The 23,125-nt window shown below is 41.9% G+C and overlaps 1 protein-coding gene across 9 annotated transcripts in view; it reads left to right on the top strand.

The window, feature by feature from the left end:
- The first annotated feature begins 828 nt into the window (after window positions 1–828).
- RAD18 (RAD18 E3 ubiquitin protein ligase) overlaps window positions 829–23,125 on the top strand; it is a 123,844-nt gene continuing 101,547 nt past the window's right edge. For 8 of the 9 annotated variants that reach the window (XR_006282629.1, XM_043518483.1, XM_038410987.2 and 5 more), the window contains exons 1-4: window positions 832–970; window positions 2,283–2,364; window positions 7,031–7,092; window positions 8,842–8,912. Coding sequence is in view for 8 of the 9 variants with exons in the window: in XM_043518483.1 (XP_043374418.1) it covers window positions 923–970; window positions 2,283–2,364; window positions 7,031–7,092; window positions 8,842–8,912 (263 nt within the window). In the remaining variant the exon portion in view is untranslated. Of the gene's footprint in view, window positions 971–2,282; window positions 2,365–7,030; window positions 7,093–8,841; window positions 8,913–23,125 lie in introns of all 9 variants that reach the window. The other variant, XM_038410985.2, reaches the window with a different exon arrangement.

The following is a 23,125-nucleotide window of genomic DNA, read 5'->3' as shown; positions in this document are numbered from 1 at the left end:
CACCTTAGAGACTAACAAATTTATTAGAGGATAAGCTTTCGTGAGCTACAGCTCACTTCATCGGACGCATTTGGTGGAAAAAACAGAGGAGAGATTTTCCACCAAATGCATCCGATGAAGTGAGCTGTAGCTCACGGAAGCTTACGCTCTAATAAATGTTTCAGAGTAGCAGCCGTGTTAGTCTGTATTCTCAAAAAGAAAAGGAGTACTTGTGGCACCTTAGAGACTAACAAATTTATTAGAGCATAAGCTTTCGTGAGCTGTAGCTCACGAAAGCTTATGCTCTAATAAATTTGTTAGTCTCTAAGGTGCCACAAGTACTCCTTTTCTAATAAATGTGTTAGTCTCTGAGGTGCCACAAGTCCGCCTTTTCTTTTTGCGAAGACAGACTAGCACGGCTGCTCCTCTGAAACTTTTCTTTTTGACTTTGCTTTGTATCAGCAAAGTTGTGAGCACTTCAGTTCAGGCCTCTGCGACACGGCCTTATGCCTCAGGCGCTCTTCCTCCCACGGTAGTTATGCCCGTCTCAGGCTTTGGCCGGGGGTGGTGCTGGTGCCTGGCGTGATTTCCCAGCGCTTGGGACGCCCACAGTGGAGTGTGGTGATGGATTCACCGGCGGGCCAGCGCGGGCTCCCCGCAGACGTCGCTGGGGATGCAAGGGGCGGGTCGCATGGCCCCTGCTGACCCCTGTGTTTTAAACCGGCCGTGTCTCCGCGGCAGCGAGCAAGGAATCCCCCTTCTCCCGCAATCACCGGCCCCGCCCGGCCAGCCGAGCGCCGCCGCCGCCGCACGAACTACATCTCCCAGCCACCTCCGGGGCAGGGCCGGAAGTCCGCGCGCGGGCGCGCGGGCGCTGCGCCGGGAGCCGAGCGCGGGTGTTTTGGGGCCGGCTGGGGAGCGGGCCCTGCCTGTGGCGGGCACCATGGCGCTGGCCGAGCCGCGCTGGCCGGAGAACCTCTCCCTGCTGAAAGTAAGCGGGAGGGAGGCTCCTCGGGGCTTCGGTCCCGGCGCTGCCCTGGGGGAGCTCGCTGGAGCCGTGGATCCCAGGGGTGTGGGCTGGGACCGAGCCCCCGCACGCCCCCCGACAACGGGGGGGTAGAGGGACAGTGAGAGTGGGGGGAGGCCTGGGGCCTGCCCAGTGAGAGCAGGGCCTGGGGGAAAGGCACTCAGCGGGGGGGGCCCGTTGATGCTTATTGGGGGTGGTAATAGACTTATGGTCCAAAGATCCTTATAAGTCAGAGTGGAGTCCTTAAAATCCTTAAGGAAGAGAAAAGGAGGACTTGTGGCACCTTAGAGACTAACAAATTTATTAGAGCATAAGCTTTCGTGAGCTACAGCTCACTTCATCGGATGCATTTGGTGGAAAAAACAGAGGGGAGATTTTTTCCACCAAATGCATCCGATGAAGTGAGCTGTAGCTCACGAAAGCTTATGCTCAAATAAATTTGTTAGTCTCTAAGGTGCCACAAGTACTCCTTTTCTTTTTGCGAATACAGACTAACACGGCTGCTACTCTGAAACCTGTCATTAAGGAAGAGAGTGGTTCTCCAGAGCTGACCCAGTGTCAGGGCTGGCATTTTGATTCATGGGTGGCTCCCAAGAGTGACCATGGGGATACCTGAAGTATCAGAGGATTAGGCTCAAATAAATTTGTTAGTCTCTAAGGTGCCCCAAGTACTCCTTCTCTTTGATCAGAGGATTGTAGCTGGCCTTAGAGTGGGATTTACCATTCCCACCCACCAAAAACTTTTAGGTGGCAGAGCAGGCCCTTTGCTTTCAACAGGACCCATGTTCCTATTTTTCCTAGGGAGGGAGCTGGATGGGGAGAGTTTGTCAGAAGGAATATCAGATAATATTGAATTACTAGTAAAGCTCCCATTTGGGAAGGGTCTTCTGCAAGAACTGCCTTTCCCTTCCCCCTTTTCACCCTTGAGCTCTAGCAGGAGTGCCAAAGATTAAATATACACACTGGAACTGATTTTGGAAGCTGTTCTGTGTTCAGTTTGTTTATTGAATTTGTGTTCAGCAAGCCGAATAGCTATGTGCAGTTTGCGTTTGTGTTTACATTTAGTGTAACAGCTCTTGATGTAAAGCAACCGTTAAACTCATCCCCAAGAGATGTGAGGGATTTTTGGTTTTCATCTATGAGGTTTAGGAAACTGGTGGACAAGAATTTCTGAGATTGAAAGCGTGTAGATATTTCTTATATCATACATATAGTCAGACGAAGAGCTCTTGAAGGGTGCCTTCAAATGACATTAACTTTATTTTTCCCATTTCAGGCAGTGGATGATTTGTTGCGTTGTGGGATATGCTTTGATTACTTCGATATTGCAATGATCATACCACAGTGTTCACATAACTGTAAGTACAGGAGTATTTTTATGGGTCTGTGTATGTATCCCTTACTAGTGCCTGACTCTCATTCCATCTTGTCATCTCTTCTATTAGATCTTAGGGTATGTCTATATAGCAGTGTAAGCCCAGGCTCGAGGCTAACCCCTCTTGCATCCACACACCAATTGTGTTAACCTAGGGCTTGAACCTACAATCTCAGGACCCTGCAGGGCTGGAGGGTCCAGGCCCGTGTTAAGCTGACACCTAGATAATGGCATAGAGAGTACACTTATAAAGTTTGTGGCTGATAGCAAGCTTTGAAGGGGTTGCAAGAGCTTTGGAGGATAGGATTAAACTTCAAAATGATCTGGACAAGCTGGAGAAATGGTCTGAAGAAAATAGGATGAAATTCAATAAGGACAAATACGAAGTACTCCACTTAGGAAGGAACTATCAATTGGACACATACAAAATGGGAAATGACTGCCTAGGAAGGAGTATTGTGGAAAGGGATTTGGGGGTCATAGTGGATCACAAGCTAAATGTGAGTCAACAGAGTAATACTGTTGTAAAAAAAGCAAACATAGTTTTAGGATATATTAGCAGGAGGGTTGTAAGCAAGACACAAGTAGTAATTCTTCCGCTCTATTTCGTACTGATTAGGCCTCAACTGTGTATTGTGTCCAGTTCTGGGCACCACATTTTAGGAAAGATGTGTACAAATTGGAGGAAGTCCAGAGATGAGCAACAAAAATGATAACAGTAGAAAAATGACCTATGAGGGAAGATTGGGAAAAAAAAATTGCATTAGTTTAGTCTGGAGAGGCGAAACTGTGGGGTGATATAACAGTTTTCAAGTACATAATAGGTTGTTAAAAGGAGGAGGGAAGTAAATGGTTGTCTTTAACCTTTGAGGATAGGACAAGAAGCAATGGGCTTAAATTGCAGCAAGGGTGGTTTAGGTTGAACACTAGGAAAAACTTCCTAACTGTCAGGGTGGTTAAGCACTGGAATAAATTGCATATAGAGGTTGTGGAATCTCTGTCATTAAAGATTTTTAAGGGCCAGTTAGACAAACACCTGTCAGGAATGGTCTAGAAGATAATACATAGTCCTGCTTTGAGTGTAGGGGGCTGGACTAGAAGACCTCTTGAGGTCCCTTCCAGTCCTATGATTCTAGGGTCTGAGCCCTGTCACTTTCCTGTGTACATGTGGCCCTGGTTTGACTTAGGTCCCAGAAGTCCTTCATTGGGGCAACTTCCTTAGTCTTCTCTATGCGGACAGTCTGTGATGCAGTCTATTGGACTGTATTGCAAATGGAAGCCACACTTCCCTTTGCAAAGGGCAGCAGCTCAGATAAGCTTTAACCTGTTGTTTCCTGAACACTGGTCTGCAAGCACACTATCAGAGAGCCTACAGGGTTTTTAGTGGAGACTGATCAGAAGAAGCTTTTTGCAAAGAGAGCTGGTCAGCCAGATTTTAGTGCATGCTGCCCAGGTGCCCCTGCACATGCAGCCTCAGGGAGGGCAGGGGAGGCCAGAGAGCAGAGCGTGGACCAAGTGGCTGCCCTGCAGGAAGAAGGAGCATCAGAGCTCCTGGCTCAGCTAGGCTGGGGGAAGGGATGACCCCACAACACCGTGGCCACACCCCCTTCTTGCAGGGCAGCTGCTTGGTCCCTGCTCTACTCTCTGATCCACTCCTGCTGTCCCTGGGGCGTGTGGGCAGGGGCATCTGGGCAGCACGCACTGTCAGGGCGGCAAGTGGTAGAATGCTATAAATCTGCTTTACATTCGTGGCTGCAGATATCCGTGGACCATGTTTGCGGATCTGATGGGGATAAAGATTTTCTATCTCCACAGGGCTCTAGCGAGGGGAGCCAGCCCCAAAACCTCCTCATAGTCTCTTGTAGCAGTGACTCTGGCTCCTCCTCGCTACTTTGCCCAGAGCAGGAAGCAAAGCTGACAGGCGGGAGGTGGCTCCCGGCTGCCAGGATGTTGGGGGTTATCTCTCCCCTGGCTGTAGTGATCCAGGACCTCTGCAACTCTGCCTCCATTCAGGGCAGCCTCTTGGTCACACTCCACCCTTTGTCCCTTGCTTCTGGGGCTCCCCTGCCCTTCCTGGGGCTGCGTGTGCAGAGATGCCTGGGCAGCATGCACTATGAGGGCAGTGAATGGGAGCCAGTCCCAAAACTTCACCACATGCTCCCGGGGATCCCTTATCCCTGCCTCCAGCAGTATAGCAGGGATAACGGATTCCCTGGGTGTATGTGCTGGAGCACGCTGCACCCCAAGACTTGGGGATGCACTTCACTGCTTCACAGCTTGCAGCAGCCACGCTCTGTGTGTGTGTGTGTGTGTGTGTGTGTTTGTCAACCTTCAAAACAGACAGACAACAATAAATAAATAACCAACCGAACAAAAACACCTTCATTGAATATCCTATTTTAAAAATTAAGAATCACAAAGTTTCATTTTAATAGTTTCTCAGCCCTGGACAGGGATGTCCGAATTATCCTCAGAACAGGTGCACATGGGAATTTTTCTGCCAGTGTGACTCAGCCTAGAGGTGGAGAGCCCCATTCTCAAACTAGATGGTAGTTCAGTATAAAGCCTTCTCAAACTACTTACAAAAGGAGCTCGTTGTGCAGTTTACATGTTACTGAAGGGACTCAGGTGCCCATAAGGAGCACTATCAGAGTTAGGAAACAGGATTGGCAGTAGAGCTTTCTCACTTTGCAACACGTTCGTAGGGCTAAAGCATCAATGCTGGTTTGTGGGGAAGGAGAGGCACTAGGCACTCTGGGACAGGGTTACTTTGACTCAGGTCTGTGCACTGCAGTGTGGACGCCAGAGTTATAGGTTTGAGCACGGGTCAGAAAATCCTTTACCTAGGGTTAAAATGCGGTATAAACATGCAAGCCCAGCGTTCTCTGACACAGTTCAGCTGACTTGAGTCCCACTAACCCTGGGCTTATGTTGCTGGTTAGACATGCCCTTAGTGTTTGTGTGCATATAGGTGAACCTTTTTACTTCTTTTGCTTTTTACAACAAGCTTATGCCTACTGTTCTGTGACTAACATTCTAGGTTAGTAAAGGTCATATAAAAGACTTGGACTCAGCGATTACAATGAGCAGTTACAGAACTTGATTCTGTAGCCATGCTCTGTACAGGTGATCTATTCACCTGAATTAACAGGAGTTCTACATGTGGAGTGACTGCAGAATCAGCCCTATGTGAGTGAACCCCTTGTGTGTACATCAACAGATGGAGGCTAAAGTTATGCAGATTCCTTTCCTGCCTTTGGCCTTATAGAATTTATTGCCTAGAGCTGTATTAAATTTTCCATGCATCTCTCCACCCTGTCCTAGGGCATACAGGGACAACAGTAGCATAACTTAGGTTGACTTACAGCTTTAGCATAGACTAGCCCTTAGGAAGGTATATTGCAGAAGCAGTTTGATGTAGGTGTGCTTGTGACTGTTGGAGACAGAGAGGTGCAGGAAATTTAATTGGAACAATAAGAAAGTGCATGCTAAAATTATCTTTAATAATTGTTTGTTATTGCTTGATGTGTTCTTCCAGCTGTTATTAGACAGCTGAATGCCCAAAGCAATCTGTGAATAACTTGGGATGCAGAGTGTGATGCTTCAGGCAGACTTTTCCTTAAAAATAGTTGTTCCAAGAGGAAATGCAATTATAATATTATTGGAAAGTTTAATCAACTCTGCTTAGGTGTAATGAAAGCCATATCCATGAGTTAAAACTAGGACAGAACGTTTACTTGAAGTAGACTAGTAGGGAATAAAAACCTATCAGCAGAGAACTTAATCAAATCTATTAATTTACATAACAGTAACACAGAGCACTCATGCTTATGGAGCTTTACATTCTCAAAACACTCCTGTGAGGGAGGTCTTATCTCCATTTTACTGAATGGAGAAATTGAGGCAGAGAAGCGACGTGCCTTGCCCATATCCACTCATTGAGTCATTGTCAGAACTGGGATTGGAACATAGGAATTCCTAGGCCCTTCTTACTCCGTTAGTCCAATGAAGCCCTTCTGGAAGGCTCAGTTCTGCAAGATGCTGAGCATCCTCAACTCCCACCGAAGTAAACTTTCAACTTTGGTTGAGGGCACTAAGCACATTGCAGGATCAAGCCCTTATCCCCTTTAATCATTTCTTAGCAGGAGGATAAAAATAATGGCTAATTGAAGGCTCTACGAAGTTAATGGGAGTTACTGAATTGACTTCAGCGAGCTTTGGACAAGGTCCTAAAAGATAGGAGCATGCAACCTGTGTTAAATCTTCCCCATGATTTTACTCCATATACTGGATAGGAGTTGAATTTTGTGGTTCTAGGAAGTGTAGTTATTTCAAACTTGAAGGTTAGCTCAGTAAACCTTGCTATTTTAACAATAGTAGTTGATGTTACTTTGCGGTATATTTGCTAAATATTTTTTTTTTAAATGGACACACAGACTGAGATCAAATGCTGAAATATGTTGGTAAAGGTTCCATTAAAATAGAATAGTATTCTTTATTGAATGTTTGTTTTTTATGTGTGACTATAATTACTTTAGTTCACGTTTTGCTAGATTTTTTTTAAAAAAAATAATATAGTTGCTCAACGATGTGTGTTCATCTTCGCTTAGTACACTCTGATTTTATGGTATGTAACTTGTTTTTTTCAGATTGTTCCCTTTGTATACGCAAATTTCTCTCTTACAAAACTCAGTGTCCAACATGTTGTGTGGTAAGTGTTTTTGTTTTTTCTTTTTTCTTATGTATTGTTTTGGGCAAATCTTCAGTATTAAGACCTTTTCCTCCTTGGGTCTAATCAGATATGTCATTTTAAGATGTACGGAACTGTTTCTTATAGTGTTCACCTCTGCTGGTATTTTCAAACGTGAGGTCCTCGAGTTGAGCACCTAAAATCCATATCTAGGCAGCTACCATAAATAAGTGTCATGATTTTTTTCAGAGGTGCTGAATATTAATTGAAGTAATTTCAATCTTTGGCACCTAAATAAGTGATCTAATACAGATTTAGGCACTCGTAGGCACCTGAATTCCCCAAAGGGACAATTAATTTTCATCAATCTTTGATCATTCCGTGGTTCACGTTACTGGTCTTTTAAAGAGACGCTGTCAGGTTGAATTTGATCCAGAATTTAGGATTAGTAAAAATAAGCTTTTACAGAAACTATAGCCAATAAAAATGGCTTTTGATTGATTCTTCCCTCCCCCACTCCCATATTTTAAATTGAGGAGTACATGTTATTTGGGGGTGGCTGGTGATGGAATGTTTAGGTACAAAAATCACTTCTGAGTATACTCAATGAGAGCATTTTCTAACGTTTACAGTTCTAATTAAGTAACTCCTGCTGCTGCGACGCTTTGCATAGTGGAGATTAAGTGTACTCATATGTGTCTATTGTGTAGAATACGTAGTTTAATATATTTGCTACTCATATTGTAAAATGTGTTCCATACAACACATCAGATATGTAGTGCAGCCACTTCTGGGGTGGGAGATGGCAGTATACTATACAACAGAGAGGTGATGGATGTTGGCCATGGATACTGAGATAAATCCCTTCTCTTCTGAAAAACGCTGTGAGGACCAGCAATACCCCTGCAGTACAGGCAGGACTGACTTACTAAGATCGTATCTGAAAGACTTCCACTTAATAAAGTGCATGGAAGACCATTCATCTTTGGCTTTAAGTCAGTTGGGTTTTACTGGATGTTTTTAAATGGTAGGCTGCTTAAACACAACAAACGATGTTTCAAAAGTAGTGGCAAAATATAGGTAATTTTCCTTGCATATTCCTAAAGCATAAGTCTGTTCAAGGCCAGAATTCAGAAAGGTCTATTTGTAATATATTATCAGTTTTTTGATGTTTAAAAAAGTGCAGACTTCTCAGTATATATTTCTGGGCTGCACATTTTATATCCATCCTTCTGCCTTCTTAAAAATTGATATGATTGATATGAGTAAGAGCAAAGGAAGCTCTGGAATGGTAACACAGGATTAAAAATAGAGAGGAAGGTTCTTTTAAAAGAATATGTATGCAGAAAACTACCCCATAATGTGTGTCTTTTATTCCACCATTATTCAGGCTATGACATTGTCCTTTGTTTACTCTTTCTTGCTTAATGTTCGCATCTCATTCTTAGGAGCCCACTTTTGTCTTCCAAAATGATTGGAGCTAGGGTACAATAAAGCATTGTTGGAAACTAGTGTTAATGGGGTTGGTTTTAGAACAAAGTATTGTTTTAATCTATACTTCTGGATATTACCTAACATTTTCAAGACTCACTTATTTCAGGGTCTTAGATAGTTTTCAGTAGAAGATATTTGTACTTCATTTTTATGGAACTTTTTTGACGTAACAATTTTGAGGGGGTGATGGTTGTATGGGTGGTGTCTGAAACACACATCCTGAGAAGTAAATTATGTTTGCTTGAACACTGTCTGTTTACTTCTGTTCTTTTATAGGCAGTCACGGAACCTGACCTGAAAAATAACCGGATATTAGATGAGCTGGTAAAAAACTTTAATTCTGCAAGGTACAACAAAATTTTACAAATATTATGCATGTTTCCATGGTTAGAAATATAGATAACACTTGACTCCTTTAGTTCAGATTGCACGCCACAGTGTGTGTGTGTGTGTGTGTGTGTGTGTGTGTTTTGAGTTAGAAACCCAGGCCCATGTGTCATAATACAACCAAAGAGAATAAATTAGTGAAAATTTTCACATCTGTGTCTCATATAGTAGATGAATCAATTAATGGGTGTATGTGGGCAGATTAATGTTTAATTTGTAACCTAAATGCTACAAGGATGGACTAATTTTAGGAAAAAAGGGCCTGATTGTAAAGTGCATTTTGTATACTTAATTATAGATGAAGTCTATGGAATCTTATATGGGCAGAAGATGTCTCTAATGGTTTATTAAAGTTTTTTATAAGGAACCCATCATTGTGATAGCTGTGCACATAATCTGGTTTAAAAAAAAAAAGTTGGGAGGAAGGGGTGTTTAGCTCTTCCATTTTTACAAATTATGTAGCTTAATTCGGTTCAACCAAATAGACCACCTTTGTCATTCTGACTTGAGGCAGATGACCGTTTTGAGAACTTGTTCGCAGTTTATGAAAAAATCACACTCCTGGGCTGTGTGATAAGCTTTGTGAAAGATACTAGGTGTTGGAATGTGTTTACATTGTAGTGCATCAATACAAATACAAATAAATTAATATAAATAAAGATACATTTACTTCTACCTTTTTGTACCTGTATTCTTTGCACTTCTATTGCCTGATCCAGTGTTTACTGAAAGTCTGTGGGAGCCTTTGCATGGATTTCAGTAGGCTTTGGACCTGGCCCTTCGTACTTTGTAGTGGTGCCCTCATACAAGTAAGTAAGATAGTTGGTAGCAGTATTACAGCTGCTTTATGGTGCTTCAAAGATGCTTGTAATTAATTTTATACTCAAGTTTACTCTGACCTGTGACCTCCCTCCTAGTCAGGTTTGCTTGAAGCCGATAGCAGTACTGTAATTACTGGAAGTCAGAACTGATAATTGTATCCTCCACATATTGCATGGGACAACAACAAATTGAGTGTTTGGGTATGCCTGGAATTTCTGTTAAATAGTAAGATCTGCAGACAGACATACTCTGTAGCATGTACTATCCTAGAAAAGCTCCTCTGTTTATGTAAATGAATGGTGTTTAGCTGAAAATGACTGGAAGAAAGTCATAACTGCAGTAGAAATACTAAAATAGATATGGTGTGTGCTAGAGTTACAGTATAAAGTTTGTTAGTGTGATTCTAAAGTGATGATCCATAAAATTGTAAACATGATACAAGCCTATGAAAATCTGAGAGTAAAGTCCGTTTTCCTATTGGATTCTGTAATAGTCTTCAACTACTAAGGTAAGTTCAGTGGAATAAACAGAATACTATTTCAGATTCTTTTGGAAACGTTAATAAATGAGTTAATCCTTTTCAATTGCATTATAAATCATGAACCTCAGGCTTTTCCTAACAGCTAGTGATCTGCTAAATGAAAGAGGAGAAAGCCAAAGCCATAAATAACCATGCAATACTGAGATTACAACCAGCCATTAAGAAAGAAAATGTAATAGAGAACCTGGCAGTGAGGCAGAGCAGGTACTAGAAAATTTCCTGTAACTCGCTAGTCCTGCTGCTGTTGCCAGCCAGTGTAGTCTGCCACCTTGGAAGGCCTTTAAGCTCCTGTTGCTACTGATTTCCCATAAGACCCTTCAGAGTCATAAACTCATGTTAGGAGCCAGCGTACAGGGACAAAGAGAAAAGCAGTGTCAGAGTGCACAACGTACTTCCTTTGTGAAAAAGATGTTGCCAAATCCATTTTAGGGTTATAGTGACTATTGTTTTATTAAAAGTTGCTGATGAAAGTTGGACAACTTCTTTTCTAGTTGTGAGAATGAACTGTGTTAGCATTGATCTGCTTGTCTTCCAATTCCTAAATGTAATTTCTTTAGTGGGTGATTCATGCTTATTTGCTTAAATGGTTCCACTGAACTTCTGACCTCCCTGTACAGTGTAAACTGTTCTTATAAATACATTACTAACTCATATACAAGAGGCGTTAAGCCTCTTGTTACTTTTTTTATCTCAACAAAACAGGTTAACTTTATTAACAGGCTAATATACATATGCCCATTTCCTTCTAAGATCAGGGCAATTGCACTGGGGAAAGGGATTGAATACTGAGATTCGTACAGGGCAGTACTCTGATGGGTTTTCTCTGTAATAGTAATGCTTTTCTTAAATGTAAGGAGTTAATTTTGGACATGGAGATGTATATCATTGCTATGTTTCTTAAAGAAATGAGGACACAAAGGTGAATCACAGAATGGAGAAAGGTTACAGTGATACAGATTCAAAAGGGCATGTATTCCAATCTGGAAAATCCTAAAACCTGGAACTAGCTCAGAAAAGTCACTTTCATAGGTGAAAGGCGACTGTAAAAAAAAAAAAAAAAAACACACACACAACTTTGGAAAAGACTTGAGTGATGCTGCTGCTATTCTATGGAAGCAGTTGCGTTTCTGAAACAGAAACAGAGTCCTTCTGTAGCAGAGAAGATATAATGGAAACTACGAGAGAGGTATTTGTTAGATGCCTGAGACAATAATGGAAGAAAATAAAGGTCTAACATGCTAAGAGAAGATGATGTACTGGGAAGACCTAGATTGCCACATCCTATGGCAGCAGCTACTTTACATACTTACTGGTCTTAATAAAGTTCCAGCTTGCATTAGGGATGCCTATGAAGGGCACACACAAACCTCATTGAATTTAAATTTTATTTCTTTCACTCATTCTTGTGGGAGAATTTGTGATCCAGAGATGAATTGGAAAGTCTACTTGTAGAGTTAGTGAGATTATTCTGGCACAGTGAGGGTGGGAAAAGAGAAAATACACCTTTGGGACAGTAATTGTATTACAAATACCCATAATTGAAAGAAGAGTATTTGAACAATACTTCTTAGCCATGGATTAAAAAACAAACAAAAAAAACAAACACCAAAAACTTGCCTGGGTGAGAATTTTTATTTATTTATTTTTAACTGAGCTCACACTATAATTTTGTAAAAGAAAAAGGGAGTTAAATTATGTAATTTCAATCCAGCTTCAGATTTTTGATTTAAAAGGGCTCGTACAAAAGTACTAGTTTTGTGTGAGAAATTAAAAAAAAAAAATTCCCCAAATTTCTCATGAAAATTTTTTTTATGACACTGAAAACCTTTCTTTTCCCCCCCAAAATCAGAAAATATTTTTGGTTTCAAGGTTTTCATAGGAAACAAAATAGAAAATTTCAACAATAATGATCATTTTCAGCAAAATTTTCTTTTTGGTTGAAAAAATGTTTTGACAAATATTTTGACAGTTCTGATAATTACTTACTCAGAAGATAATTCTCACATGAACTTAAGGGGCAGAAGAAATGTAAAGTTGTCCAAGGAGCCTAAAATCTGAATTTTCCTACTTAATTAATAGATTTGCAGGAATATTGTGCCTTCACTTTGATGTTTTCGTCTTCCTTATTTCCTGCTTTGCTCTTTGTTCGCCTTAGGGATTTATTTTGTAGCCCTGATTAGTGGGAACAGCGAAAGAAGCACAAGTTGGTGTACAGTTTACCACAGTGTCAGTGCATTTGGCTGTGTGAGATTTCTTGTGCTAATAAAAGGGAAACGGAGAGACTGATAAAAGGAGTAAGATAGTGAGTGAGTGTTTTTGTTCTTTGCTCCTCTTTTTAATTATGCTTCGTTATGGGAAGCAAACGTAGCTATAGGCCATTTTTTTTTTTTTTTTTTTTAAAGCTGACCCTCTGCTTGAAAGTCAAAGAGGAGTTTGACTTCATAAATGATGGCAGGATATATTGTTCATTTTGTGTGTCTGTCTTGCAAAAATGGATGCAATTAGGTTTAATTGAATTTTTTAAAAAATTTTTAAATTGAACAATTCCAATATTTTAGCTTGCACTTTCTCTCTGGACAAATGGATTTTTTTTATTAGGATTTAATTTTTCAGGGAACAAGCAGTGCTGACTTGGATCCATTATTATATTGAATCTTAAACCTTAACTTCTTTTGACTGCTTTGATGAATCAGCATAAATCTTACAGTTCACAATGGTTTAATAGTCTTCTCCCTTATGACTTGAAATTTCTCAACATAGAGCTGGATCAGTAGACCTAAAATAACAGTGTCCTTCACTAACCTGGGAAGCATGTAAAACAGCCTTGAAAAAAATGTTTCACAGAGGGGAAAGGAGTACTTGTAGTGCATCAGTAGTATTCCTTACTGATCTTTGTGGTTACTGTGAATTCCCAAAATCATTTTCTAATATGAATATTTTTATTTGATAGCTGTCAGGTTGCAGGAAGTGTCTTGAGGCATAGAATAGAAATATGTGTCATAAAATATTTTAATTGAAATTGGAAAGGTGACCTCAAATGCATTGCACTAATGCAATTACAGAATTTTGAGCCAATGTTATATTTGGAAGATTATGTAAGGGCTTGTCTACATGGTGCATTAGTCCACGCCAGAGAGATTCTAGTGTGAAACAGGATTATATCCATGTGCACTAGAGAACTTTAAGGTGTGCCAGCAGGGTCTACGTGGGCCAATTAGTGTCATATTGGTGCATACTAGAATTTACACCCCTCCAGTGCAGATTAATGCACTGTGTAGACAAGCCCTCAGTCATACCTCTGTTTGCAAATCTCTGCAGTGTAATTGCATCAGATTCATTAAAGGGAAAAGTGTATTGTTTTCCATTTTCCCAATTTTAATGAATAATTAGTGCTCTATCTTCTTTCTATTGTGTGTGCACAGAAGGACAGCTATAGTTGACTATTCCTAAGCTCTTTTCTAAAACCCGTTTTGAGACTCTTGTAATTTTCCAATTCACCTTTTTAAGCTGAAGTTTTCAGCGTTATTTATTTATTTTTGAAAGTATGTGCAGAAGTATTTAGCTGTTTACTGAGTACAAGAAGGGTGAGGGTGGGGAAATATGCCAGGCCCATTTTGTACTCGCTCATGTGGTGCTAAGACTTCCTGGGCTATATTCCATGATTTGTAGAGCCTCAGGAAGCTGAACTGCTCTATGAACTCTTCCTAATGAATTATGGGAATTGTCTGTCTTTTCTGGGCACACAGAGTAGAAAGGGTGTTGTAGAAAGGTATTGGAGGACTAGCAGCACTGAGGTGATTACATTTATACTACAGAGTGGCCATGTTAGCAGCTGACAAGTTGTGTTCACTCGAGTTCTAGCCTATGCCCCTGTGTGGGCCAGCCAATTCAAGCGAAAAGCACCACAGTCATGAGTTAAAGGGTTTTGTGTGTGGATGGGGCTGAATTAAGGGTAACACTGGACTTATAACTCAAGTTAACTTGGCAATGAAGACAAGCCCTTACTGTGCTTCGGCTAGATAGTGGCTAAAAGGAGAGGAGCCTCCCTTCATGGAAATACAATTGCTAGAAAGCAGAGGAACATCTGGTCTGAAATACACTGCAATAACTACTGGTAGTTGATTTTGGACACCTAATGAGTGTTTGGAGGCAGTAGGGAAACAGAGAGGGGTGAGGGTGTTTCCCCAAACACCTCCATATGTGGGTAGATTGCTGAAGGAGCCTAAGTGCTATGATCAGGCCATAGAAAAGCCTCGTTGGAGAGAGCTTTTTGTGTGAAATGATAATGATGGGCTGTAATGGCTTGGTGAAAGATGCAGTGTTCCTACTGTGTAGAACTATGATTGTTTCTCTCACCCGCATGTTGTTTAGTCAGCGAAAAGGATGGCTATTCACCTTTGATTTGTGGAAAGGGATGTGCATGTAGCTTTAAGGGGCTGGAGACTGATTGACTCTGTCCTGATGTATAAAGAGCAGTGTCGTTAAGCTGTGCACATGTTTAGTGCTTGCTGTGGACAGGGCAGTTCATCAGAAAGGAAACAAAATGGGAGCCTTGGAGGCCTTCTGAATAAGGTCTGAGAACCATATAGCAAATTTCAGAGTAGCAGCTGTGTTAGTCTGTATCCTCAAAAAGAACAGGAGTACTTATACATATGGCAAAGCAATTGTGGCTCCTCACGGCAGTGGCGTTCTTAAGCCAAAAATCTGTTTTTTAGCAGGGAGTCTTGCTTAATTTTAATGTGGTGTTCTTGTGTATGATACTTGCCAAAAAACCCTCTCAGCTGATGTGTGCAAGAACAGAAACCACCTCATTTGCTTCAAGACTACCAGTCTCCTGTATGTTACTCTCAGGCATGCAAGAGAACGAACACATCACCGGGATACACAGTTTACATTTACATATACGTATTTTTGAGACTGGGCCTACAATTCTGTAAGTAATCTCTTAATCAGCTGTATGTGATCCTGAAATCACATGCAGGAGCTGGGAGACTGCTTGTGAGGTGACTGCAGTTGCAAAAACAAAAGTATCTGCAGTAGTTAGTCATTTATGGCCTGACATGGCAGTTCCTTTGCAGCCAAAGGTGACTCCAGTGGGAATATTGCCTGAATGTGGACTGTGCGCATCCAGGTCTTACGGCCCCATTTTGTAATACACAGGGCTGGTTTCTGTCCTGCAGTGGCTTGTGCAAGACACCCTTTCCCTTCTCTTCTACTCCCTCCTGCCCACTCGGAAAACCTCTCTCAAGTGCCTGACTTTCAAATGTGCCAAGCACCTGCAGCTTATATTGATTTCAGTTAGAGCCCAGGTGCTCAGCGCTTTTAGGCCTTATATAAATAAATACTTTGTGTGCCACAAAATGCAAATATTTCCCTTAAACAGGCCTTTAGGAAAGAAAAATGCTAACATTGCAAGCACATTTTGATAAACGCTGAGTAAAAGCATATGCTCCAAGGTCAAAGTGTGCATGGGCATGGAAAGGAATAACCAAAATAATTTTAAACAGTCTTAGGCCCTGATCCTGCAAATTCTTATGTTTGTGATTTAACTTCAAGCCCATGTGTGTTTTCAGGATGGGGGACCTAATAAGGATGATGAGGACCTCGGAATGTTTGTGAACTGCCCACTGTGTATAGTGACTCCTGCCCCACCAGGTGGATGTAGAGGGCTCTGAATTGGTATAGTTCCACAGCACAAGTGTATGGGAAGGATTCTGAGGGCTTGACTTCATTAGCACACTACATCTGGTGAAGACGCGCTATGTCGATGGGAGAGTGCGCTCCTGTCAAGATAATTACTCCATCTCAGCGAGAGGCGGAAGCTATGTCAGCAGGAGAGCGTCTCCGCTGACATAGCGTGGTGTAGACTCCACTTTAAGTCAATGTAACTTACATCACACGGGAGGGTGGTTTTTCATACTCCTGAGAGGCATAAGTTACACTGACTTAAGCAGTAGTGTAGACAAGCCCTAAGAAGCTGCTTTGGGTGGGGGGGTGTCTTTTTGGGGACTTCATCCCATAGAACTGTGTTCCACATGATCTTCCTGCAACTCACTGGAGGAGAGGGAGTTTTTGGGGGAGGGGCAGGCTACATGCCAGTTCACTGGACACTTTTTGGGGCAAGGGAGTGCCCCCTTTGGGGGCAGTTGCAGCCCTGAGGCTATTGCTGTAGCTGAAGAACAGCCTTTCCCCAACCTTCTTGGATTTCACCAGCTCACAGCCTGGTTATTTGGGCCATGCTCTAAGGACAACATTTACCACTCTTTGAATGGGGCATGAAAACGAATTGTGGATCTTGGAGGGTAGAATGGACTGCTGTTGATGCTGCCCATAGACGTTAACAGTGCTGAGCTGCATCACTGGCAATAAGAACAATGGTTTCCAAACTAATCAGAAATATAAACTTGGGCTGATGTAGTTAAAAAAAGCTCATCGGCCTTAGAGTTTGTCTTCACTACAACAATTAGCTCAAGTTAGTACTGTAAAGTTACTTCACTTGAGCTCATCTAGGTGTATATGCCAATTTACAGACAAAAGAGAAATTCATTGTCCTAAAGAATTTACAATCTAAATGAGACATAAGACAGGAAGATGGCAATAAACAAAGAGTAGGAGGGATGCAGATGTGAGGGTTAAAACAGTGAAAGGTTTTGAGCTGTTGATTATTTACAGATCTCGTTGGCTCCTCTTTATACCTTTAAAACTAAAGAGCTTACACATTCTCAAACTAAGGTTTCCCAGTTATGAGGCGGTAACCTTTCAGATAGGATAATATGCTGCTGTGTTAAAATTATAAAACATCTCATAGATAATTTAGCTGAAGGTATAAGTCATTCTCAATTTATAGTTGTATACACTTTGCATTATGTTTGCAGTTCCAAATGTGCAATCTTACTGCATCAAACAAGTACTTACCACTTGAATACATTTCTAGGTGAAATTTACAAATCTGGGTGTGACAGAAAGTGAGTTATATGGTAGCCTTGTCTCTGGCCTTTCTGCCTTCTGGATTTGGAGGGACAAACGGAACTGCAGTATAAACCTAGTTGTCAAAACCACTTAGAGCAACAATTGTCAGAACCGCTAGGGATAATTTGAAGTTGGGAATACTGGGATTCAATAGATGGGAAGAGAAGGCAGTTATTAATACAGCTTCAAGTAATGTTGGTTCAGGTAAATGGGGCTATATTGTATTTACAACCAAACATATTAGTGACTTTTCATTAGATTTTGGCATTGTGTTGGGGATGTTTGGTTTATCACACACACAATGTAGCCACTAGATGTCGCCACACAGCTAAATGTAGCTGTGGTATGTTGTCAAAAACCATTCTACTCAGAAAATCCCATTGTGTGACTTTTGTCTCCTTTCTCGAATTTAGTAATAGTATTTTGATTCTCCCACAAAATAAAAAGCAGACTGACCTGATCCGTTTGTGCTTTGGTAGACTAGTTAAAACATAGTAGTCACAGCATGGATGTCTGAATTATGAAGGTGTTAAAGTTCTTTCTGTTGTGTGTAGTCCAAAGTTTGGTTACTGATGTCTTCAGAAAGTCTGTTTTCAGTTTTGATTATCTAACTCAACATGAGAGAGAACTCTGAGAATATACTTGATTGTTGTTCACAGTTCAGTTTGGGTAATTGATTTTGAGAGACAGAATCTTGCAAGTTAATTTTGAAGGATACATTTTTTTTATCCAATATGATTTGTGGAGTGGTGGTAGTATTTCAGTAGAGCAAAAGAGTTTGTACAAGCTTCTTTTTCTGTCTTCCTTAAGAAAATATTTGGTTCTCTTAGACAGGTTTTATAGTTAACATAGAATGATTAACCCATTTTATTTATAGAGAAACTAGGTTTTTGTATTTACTTTTTAGAACCTTGCCTCAATCGTTGTCCCTTGCGTTGATGCCTACTTTATACCAGAATATATTTTTAGTATGAGAACTGGAGTTACAAAAACTGCATACAGGATAGTTGTCTGTACATTAGTATCTTTTATTTGTATTTATGTAGGATCATGGACCTATTGTTCTAGCCACTGTACACTGAGACACAAGATGATCCCTTCCCAGAAGAGTTTATAATGTTACTAAGATGAGACACTACAAGCTGTAGGCAGGTATAATGATCTTTCCCTGGAAAGATATTTTACTCTTTTCCTAATATTTATCAGTCTAAAGTTTGGTGAGTAGGTAAGCTGATCAGAAGAATGAATTTAATTCAGACATCTGTCAATCATGGACTGGTACCTCTCCAAACTCTAAAGAAATATAGTTCTGTCCCAATTATTTTTTTTTAAATAGTAAACCACATTGTTTTGTTGAGGGAATGTGTCATCTATAACATGAGACAATAAGTTGAAAAGATAAGAGAGACAGATTCAGCTCTGTCGTGTAAGAAAACAGAGTTATGGGCCATTAGGTAATCTTTTAGATATTTCACCAATAAGAACATATTAGAAGTTTATCATCAGCAATAACATGTGAGAGCTGATGTGTTACAAAGCCAAATGATGATCTTTTCTGATCTGTTTTATGTTATCTGAACTGTGCATAGTTTAGTTTGCTGCAGTGGAGGGAATGGTACTTGCTCAATCTCTGTATAAAAGAACAATTTGAAAAGACTGTTTGCTGACTGTGAATACCTGACTTTGAAGACATGTGCATTTTATGTGACAGTAAGACAAACACCTTGCCCTGACCACCTTCTCTCTTTCCCTCTCCCCCGTTCTGCTCATTCCTTCCCCCAAAATTATGCCATTGGCAAGACACGCTGATGCAACCCTTTTTAGAAGTGAGTTGTGCCTAAATATTTATGAATAATAGGTGTCTAATTTCTTTGCATCTTTGATGCAGGATGCAGCAGTCCACCATGTGACAAATCTTCTAAAATTTCAGCATATTAATTTTAATTTGAAGATCACTGTACAGTGATCTGCACTTGTGTCATAAATATAAAGGGAAGGTTAATCACCTTAAATCCCTTCTGGCCAGAGGAAAAACCCTTTCACCTATAAAGGGTTAAGAAGCTAAGATAACCTCGCTGGCACCCGACCAAAATGACCAATGAGGAGACAAGATACTTTCAAAGCTTGGGGGGGGGGACAAAGGGTCCTCTCTGTCTACGTGATGCTTTTGCCAGGACCAGAGCAGGAATGCAGGTCAGAACTCCTGTAAAGAGTTAGTAAGCAATCTAGCTAGATATGCATTAGATTCTGTTTTGTTTAAATGGCTGATAAAATAAGTTGTGCTGAATGGAATGTATATTCCTGTCTTTGTGTCTTTTTGTAAGTTAAGGTTTTGCCTAGAGAGATTCTCTGTTTTGAATCTGATTACCCTGTAAGGTATTTACCATCCTGATTTTACAGAGGTGATTCTTTTACTTTTTCTTTAATTAAAATTCTTCTTTTAGGAATCTGATTGCTTTTTCATTGTTCTTAAGATCCAAGGGTTTGGGTCTGTGTTCACCTGTACAAATTCGTGAGGATTTTTATCAAGTCTTCCCCAGGAAAGGGGGTATAAAGCTTGGTGGAAATTTTGGGGGGAAAGACATTTCCAGGTGGGCTCTTTCCCTGTTCTTTGTGTAACACTTTGGTGGTGGCAGCTTTTAACCTAACCTGGTAAGAATAAGCTTAGGGGGTCTTTCATTCAGGTCTCCACATCTGTACCCTAGAGTTCAGAGTGGGGAAGGAACCTTGACAACTTGTCTTGTCCTATTCTCCCCTATATGAATTATAATGTTCTTTTGTTGATGGATAAGGCTTCAAATGGATATACTGTCTCTTAGTTTTCTGATCTTTTAGGATTAAATTAACCCCCCATGTAAGCTTCTAATAGGGAGCATAAGTGAGTCATAAAGACACTCTGCACGAGATGAATTTCACTCTTTATGTTCTGAACCAGCTAGCTCTTATTTTTCCTGAATTTAGTCCTGTGACAACAGTAGCTAGAGTTTTCTGTAACTGCATGTCTGTCATGGAATAACAACCCTTTCACCAATAGAAACTTATAGTCCACATCTGTTTGAGAGCAGACATCAAAACATTTGTTGTTGCCACACTTAGTTACTCTTGACTCTCTTGTTTGTGCTGTAGAAGTTCCCCTTGCCCTGCTACTATTATAAATGTCAATTTGCAAGTATAAGGTTGATTTTTGTAATTCAGAAAAATCAGGATAAGAGCTCTGGGTTCTCTGTGTCTCTTAAATAGCTGTTGCAATTATGCCAATGGTACATGGGCTAACAGGTTCAGTGTGTGTGGTAATTGTGGTCCTTGCATTAATTTAAGAGCCATTAACTAGTATTATTGCAGATTCACCCAGTGGCAGAAGTATGGATTAAAAAAAAACAACCAACCAACCAAAAGGTCTTGTGCAGTTGCTGTGTCTGAATGCAACAAATCTGCACCATAAACAACTAATAAAAATAGTCTAACTAGTTGGCCTAGTATAAGAATGTCTTGAATTGGACATTGTTACTTGTTCTTGCTGTAATGGGATCTTTCTGTTGAGTGGATGGTGATAATCTTTACCAAGGAGGAGTAATCCTCAGAGAAAAGACTATGCTAGTACAAATGGTGTAATGACATTGTTTTTGAGAAGGTCCCGGACAGTTTCTTGAGTTACTGATTCAGAATGCCAGTACTCATAGGCTTATCTCGGTAGCTTGAAAATACTAATCCTGCAATTTCAAGTAAGGATTAAAAAAAATACCTTATACTTCTGTTCCCTTCTGTTTAAAGGATTGGAACAATTGTATGCTGTTTACTTTGATATAATGTAACATATTGCTAGTCAGTTTGATACATTTAAAAATGTAACTTACTTGCTTTCCTCTTGTTGTTGCAAAAAACCCAAACCAAACCAAAAAATCTTTTTCCTTCCAGACTTACCATTTTCTCTCTCTATTTTTATTAATAGATTATGGTGCATCTGTGTTTGTTTCTAGTGACGTTCTTCTCCTTTTATCCTATACTTTCTTTCCTACCTCACACTCTTCCTATTCCATTATATTTTATTTCTCCTTTTCTATGCCACCAGAAAATCTGTTGCATTCACACTTTTTGTAACTTAGCCAGTCACCACATGCATTGAGCTTGGAAATGTTGCCAAGGCCTAAATCTTCTAGCCGTCTACAGTAGATGAAGGACGGAAATCCAATTTTCAGAGACAACATTCCATTGGGAAGCCAACAGTTCCCCTCCCCCATGCAGGTGTTGGAGAAGAGGAAGATTTTGGGATTCTTACTAGGATGCTGCTCCTGGACTCTGCAGTGGGTGGTAGGAGATGGGTTGTTCCCTCTTATTTTTCCCATCTATGTGCAGAAGGAACTTTGTTATGAGCACCAATATGGAGGTGATCTGTGGTGGGGGTGGGGCTGAAGGGTTTGAAGTGTGAGAGGGGGCTCAGGGCTGGGGCAGACTGTTGGGGGCTGGGGGATGAGGGCTCTGGCTTGGGGTGCAGGCTCTGGGATGGGGCTGGGGATGAGGAGTTTGGGGTGCAGGCTGCTCTGGGGCTGCGGTGGGGAGAAAGGACTCCCCCAAGCTCTCTTTCCCCGCAGCCCCAGGGCTGGGGCCGGGGGAGAGGTGCCTCGCCCTGCCGCAGCAGCCCCGCATGTCCCAACCTCCCTCATCACCACCTCCCACCTCACCCCACTGCCCCCAAGTACCACCTATTCCCCACCTCATCCCACTGTCCTCTTCCAGGCCCACCTGTGGCCACTCCCCTGAGTGCAGTGTGCACACCTGCGTGGCTCTGCTAATTAAGTGTGCTGCCCTTTGTGGCCTCCTGCATGGCCACACAGGCACGCACCTTACAGGGAACATAGGTGCGGAGCTCAACGTTTTGCATCAGTCTTCAGCTATGAGGCAGCTGATAAATTAGAAGCACTCCCAAGCCATTCTCCCTCTGGAAAAGAATGATCATTTCTTCTCTATTCACATCTGTATTCCCACCTCCTAACTTCTTGGCAACCAAGAAGGTAAGGGTGTGAGTGTAGGGCAGAGGGGATCAAACTACGGCCTTCCAGACTGTCATTCCTAGCCCCTGAGCTCCTGGCCCGGGAGGCTTGCCCCTGGCCCTTTTCCCCATTGTTTCCTCTCCCCCGTAGTTATGCCGCTGCGCGGACAGCGGGGTGCAAGCTCCTGCCGCTCTGAGTGGCATGGTAAAGGGGTGGCGGCAGCGGGAAGGTTGGGTAGAGGTCCGGGGGCAGACAGGTAGCAGGGGTCATTTAGGGGGGAGCAGTCGGGACAGGGAGCAGGGGATGGTAGGATGGGGTGGAGTTCTGGGGCGTCGGGTTGGGGAACAGGGTACGTTGGATAGGGCGTGGGAGTTCTGGGGGGCCTGTCAGGCGGCAGGGGTGTGGATAGGTCGGGGCAGTAAGGGGAGTGGGAGTGGGGGGGTTGGATAGGGGGTGGGATCTGGGGGGGGCGGTGGTTGGGGGGGTTTCCCAGGAGGGGCAGTCAGGGGACAAGGAGCAGGTGGGGGGGTTCTGAAGGGGGCAGTCAAGGGGCGGGAAGTGGGAGGGGGCAAATAGGGGGCAGGGGCCAGGCTGTTTGGGGGGCACAGCCTTCCCTACCCGGCCCTCCATACAGTTTCACATCCTGATGTGGCCCTCGGGTCAAAAAGTTTGCCCACCCCTAGTGTAGGGGGTTAGGTATGTGTCTGTACTACACCTTGTCTTCCTTCAGTTTTCAGGTAGTTGCAAACTATATACTTGTGTCCACTACTCTGTATTTCTTTAGCCTCAGTTGATGAGTTATTGTCTACAAGTAGCACCACAGCCTGCCTCTGCTACTATTCAAAGCTTTCCC

This window comes from Dermochelys coriacea, chromosome 7 (assembly GCF_009764565.3).
Source record: "Dermochelys coriacea isolate rDerCor1 chromosome 7, rDerCor1.pri.v4, whole genome shotgun sequence".
Taxonomy (NCBI): Eukaryota; Metazoa; Chordata; order Testudines; family Dermochelyidae; genus Dermochelys; species Dermochelys coriacea.
The sequence above is the reverse complement of the archived record's forward strand: the minus strand, read 5'-3'. Positions and strand labels throughout refer to the sequence as shown.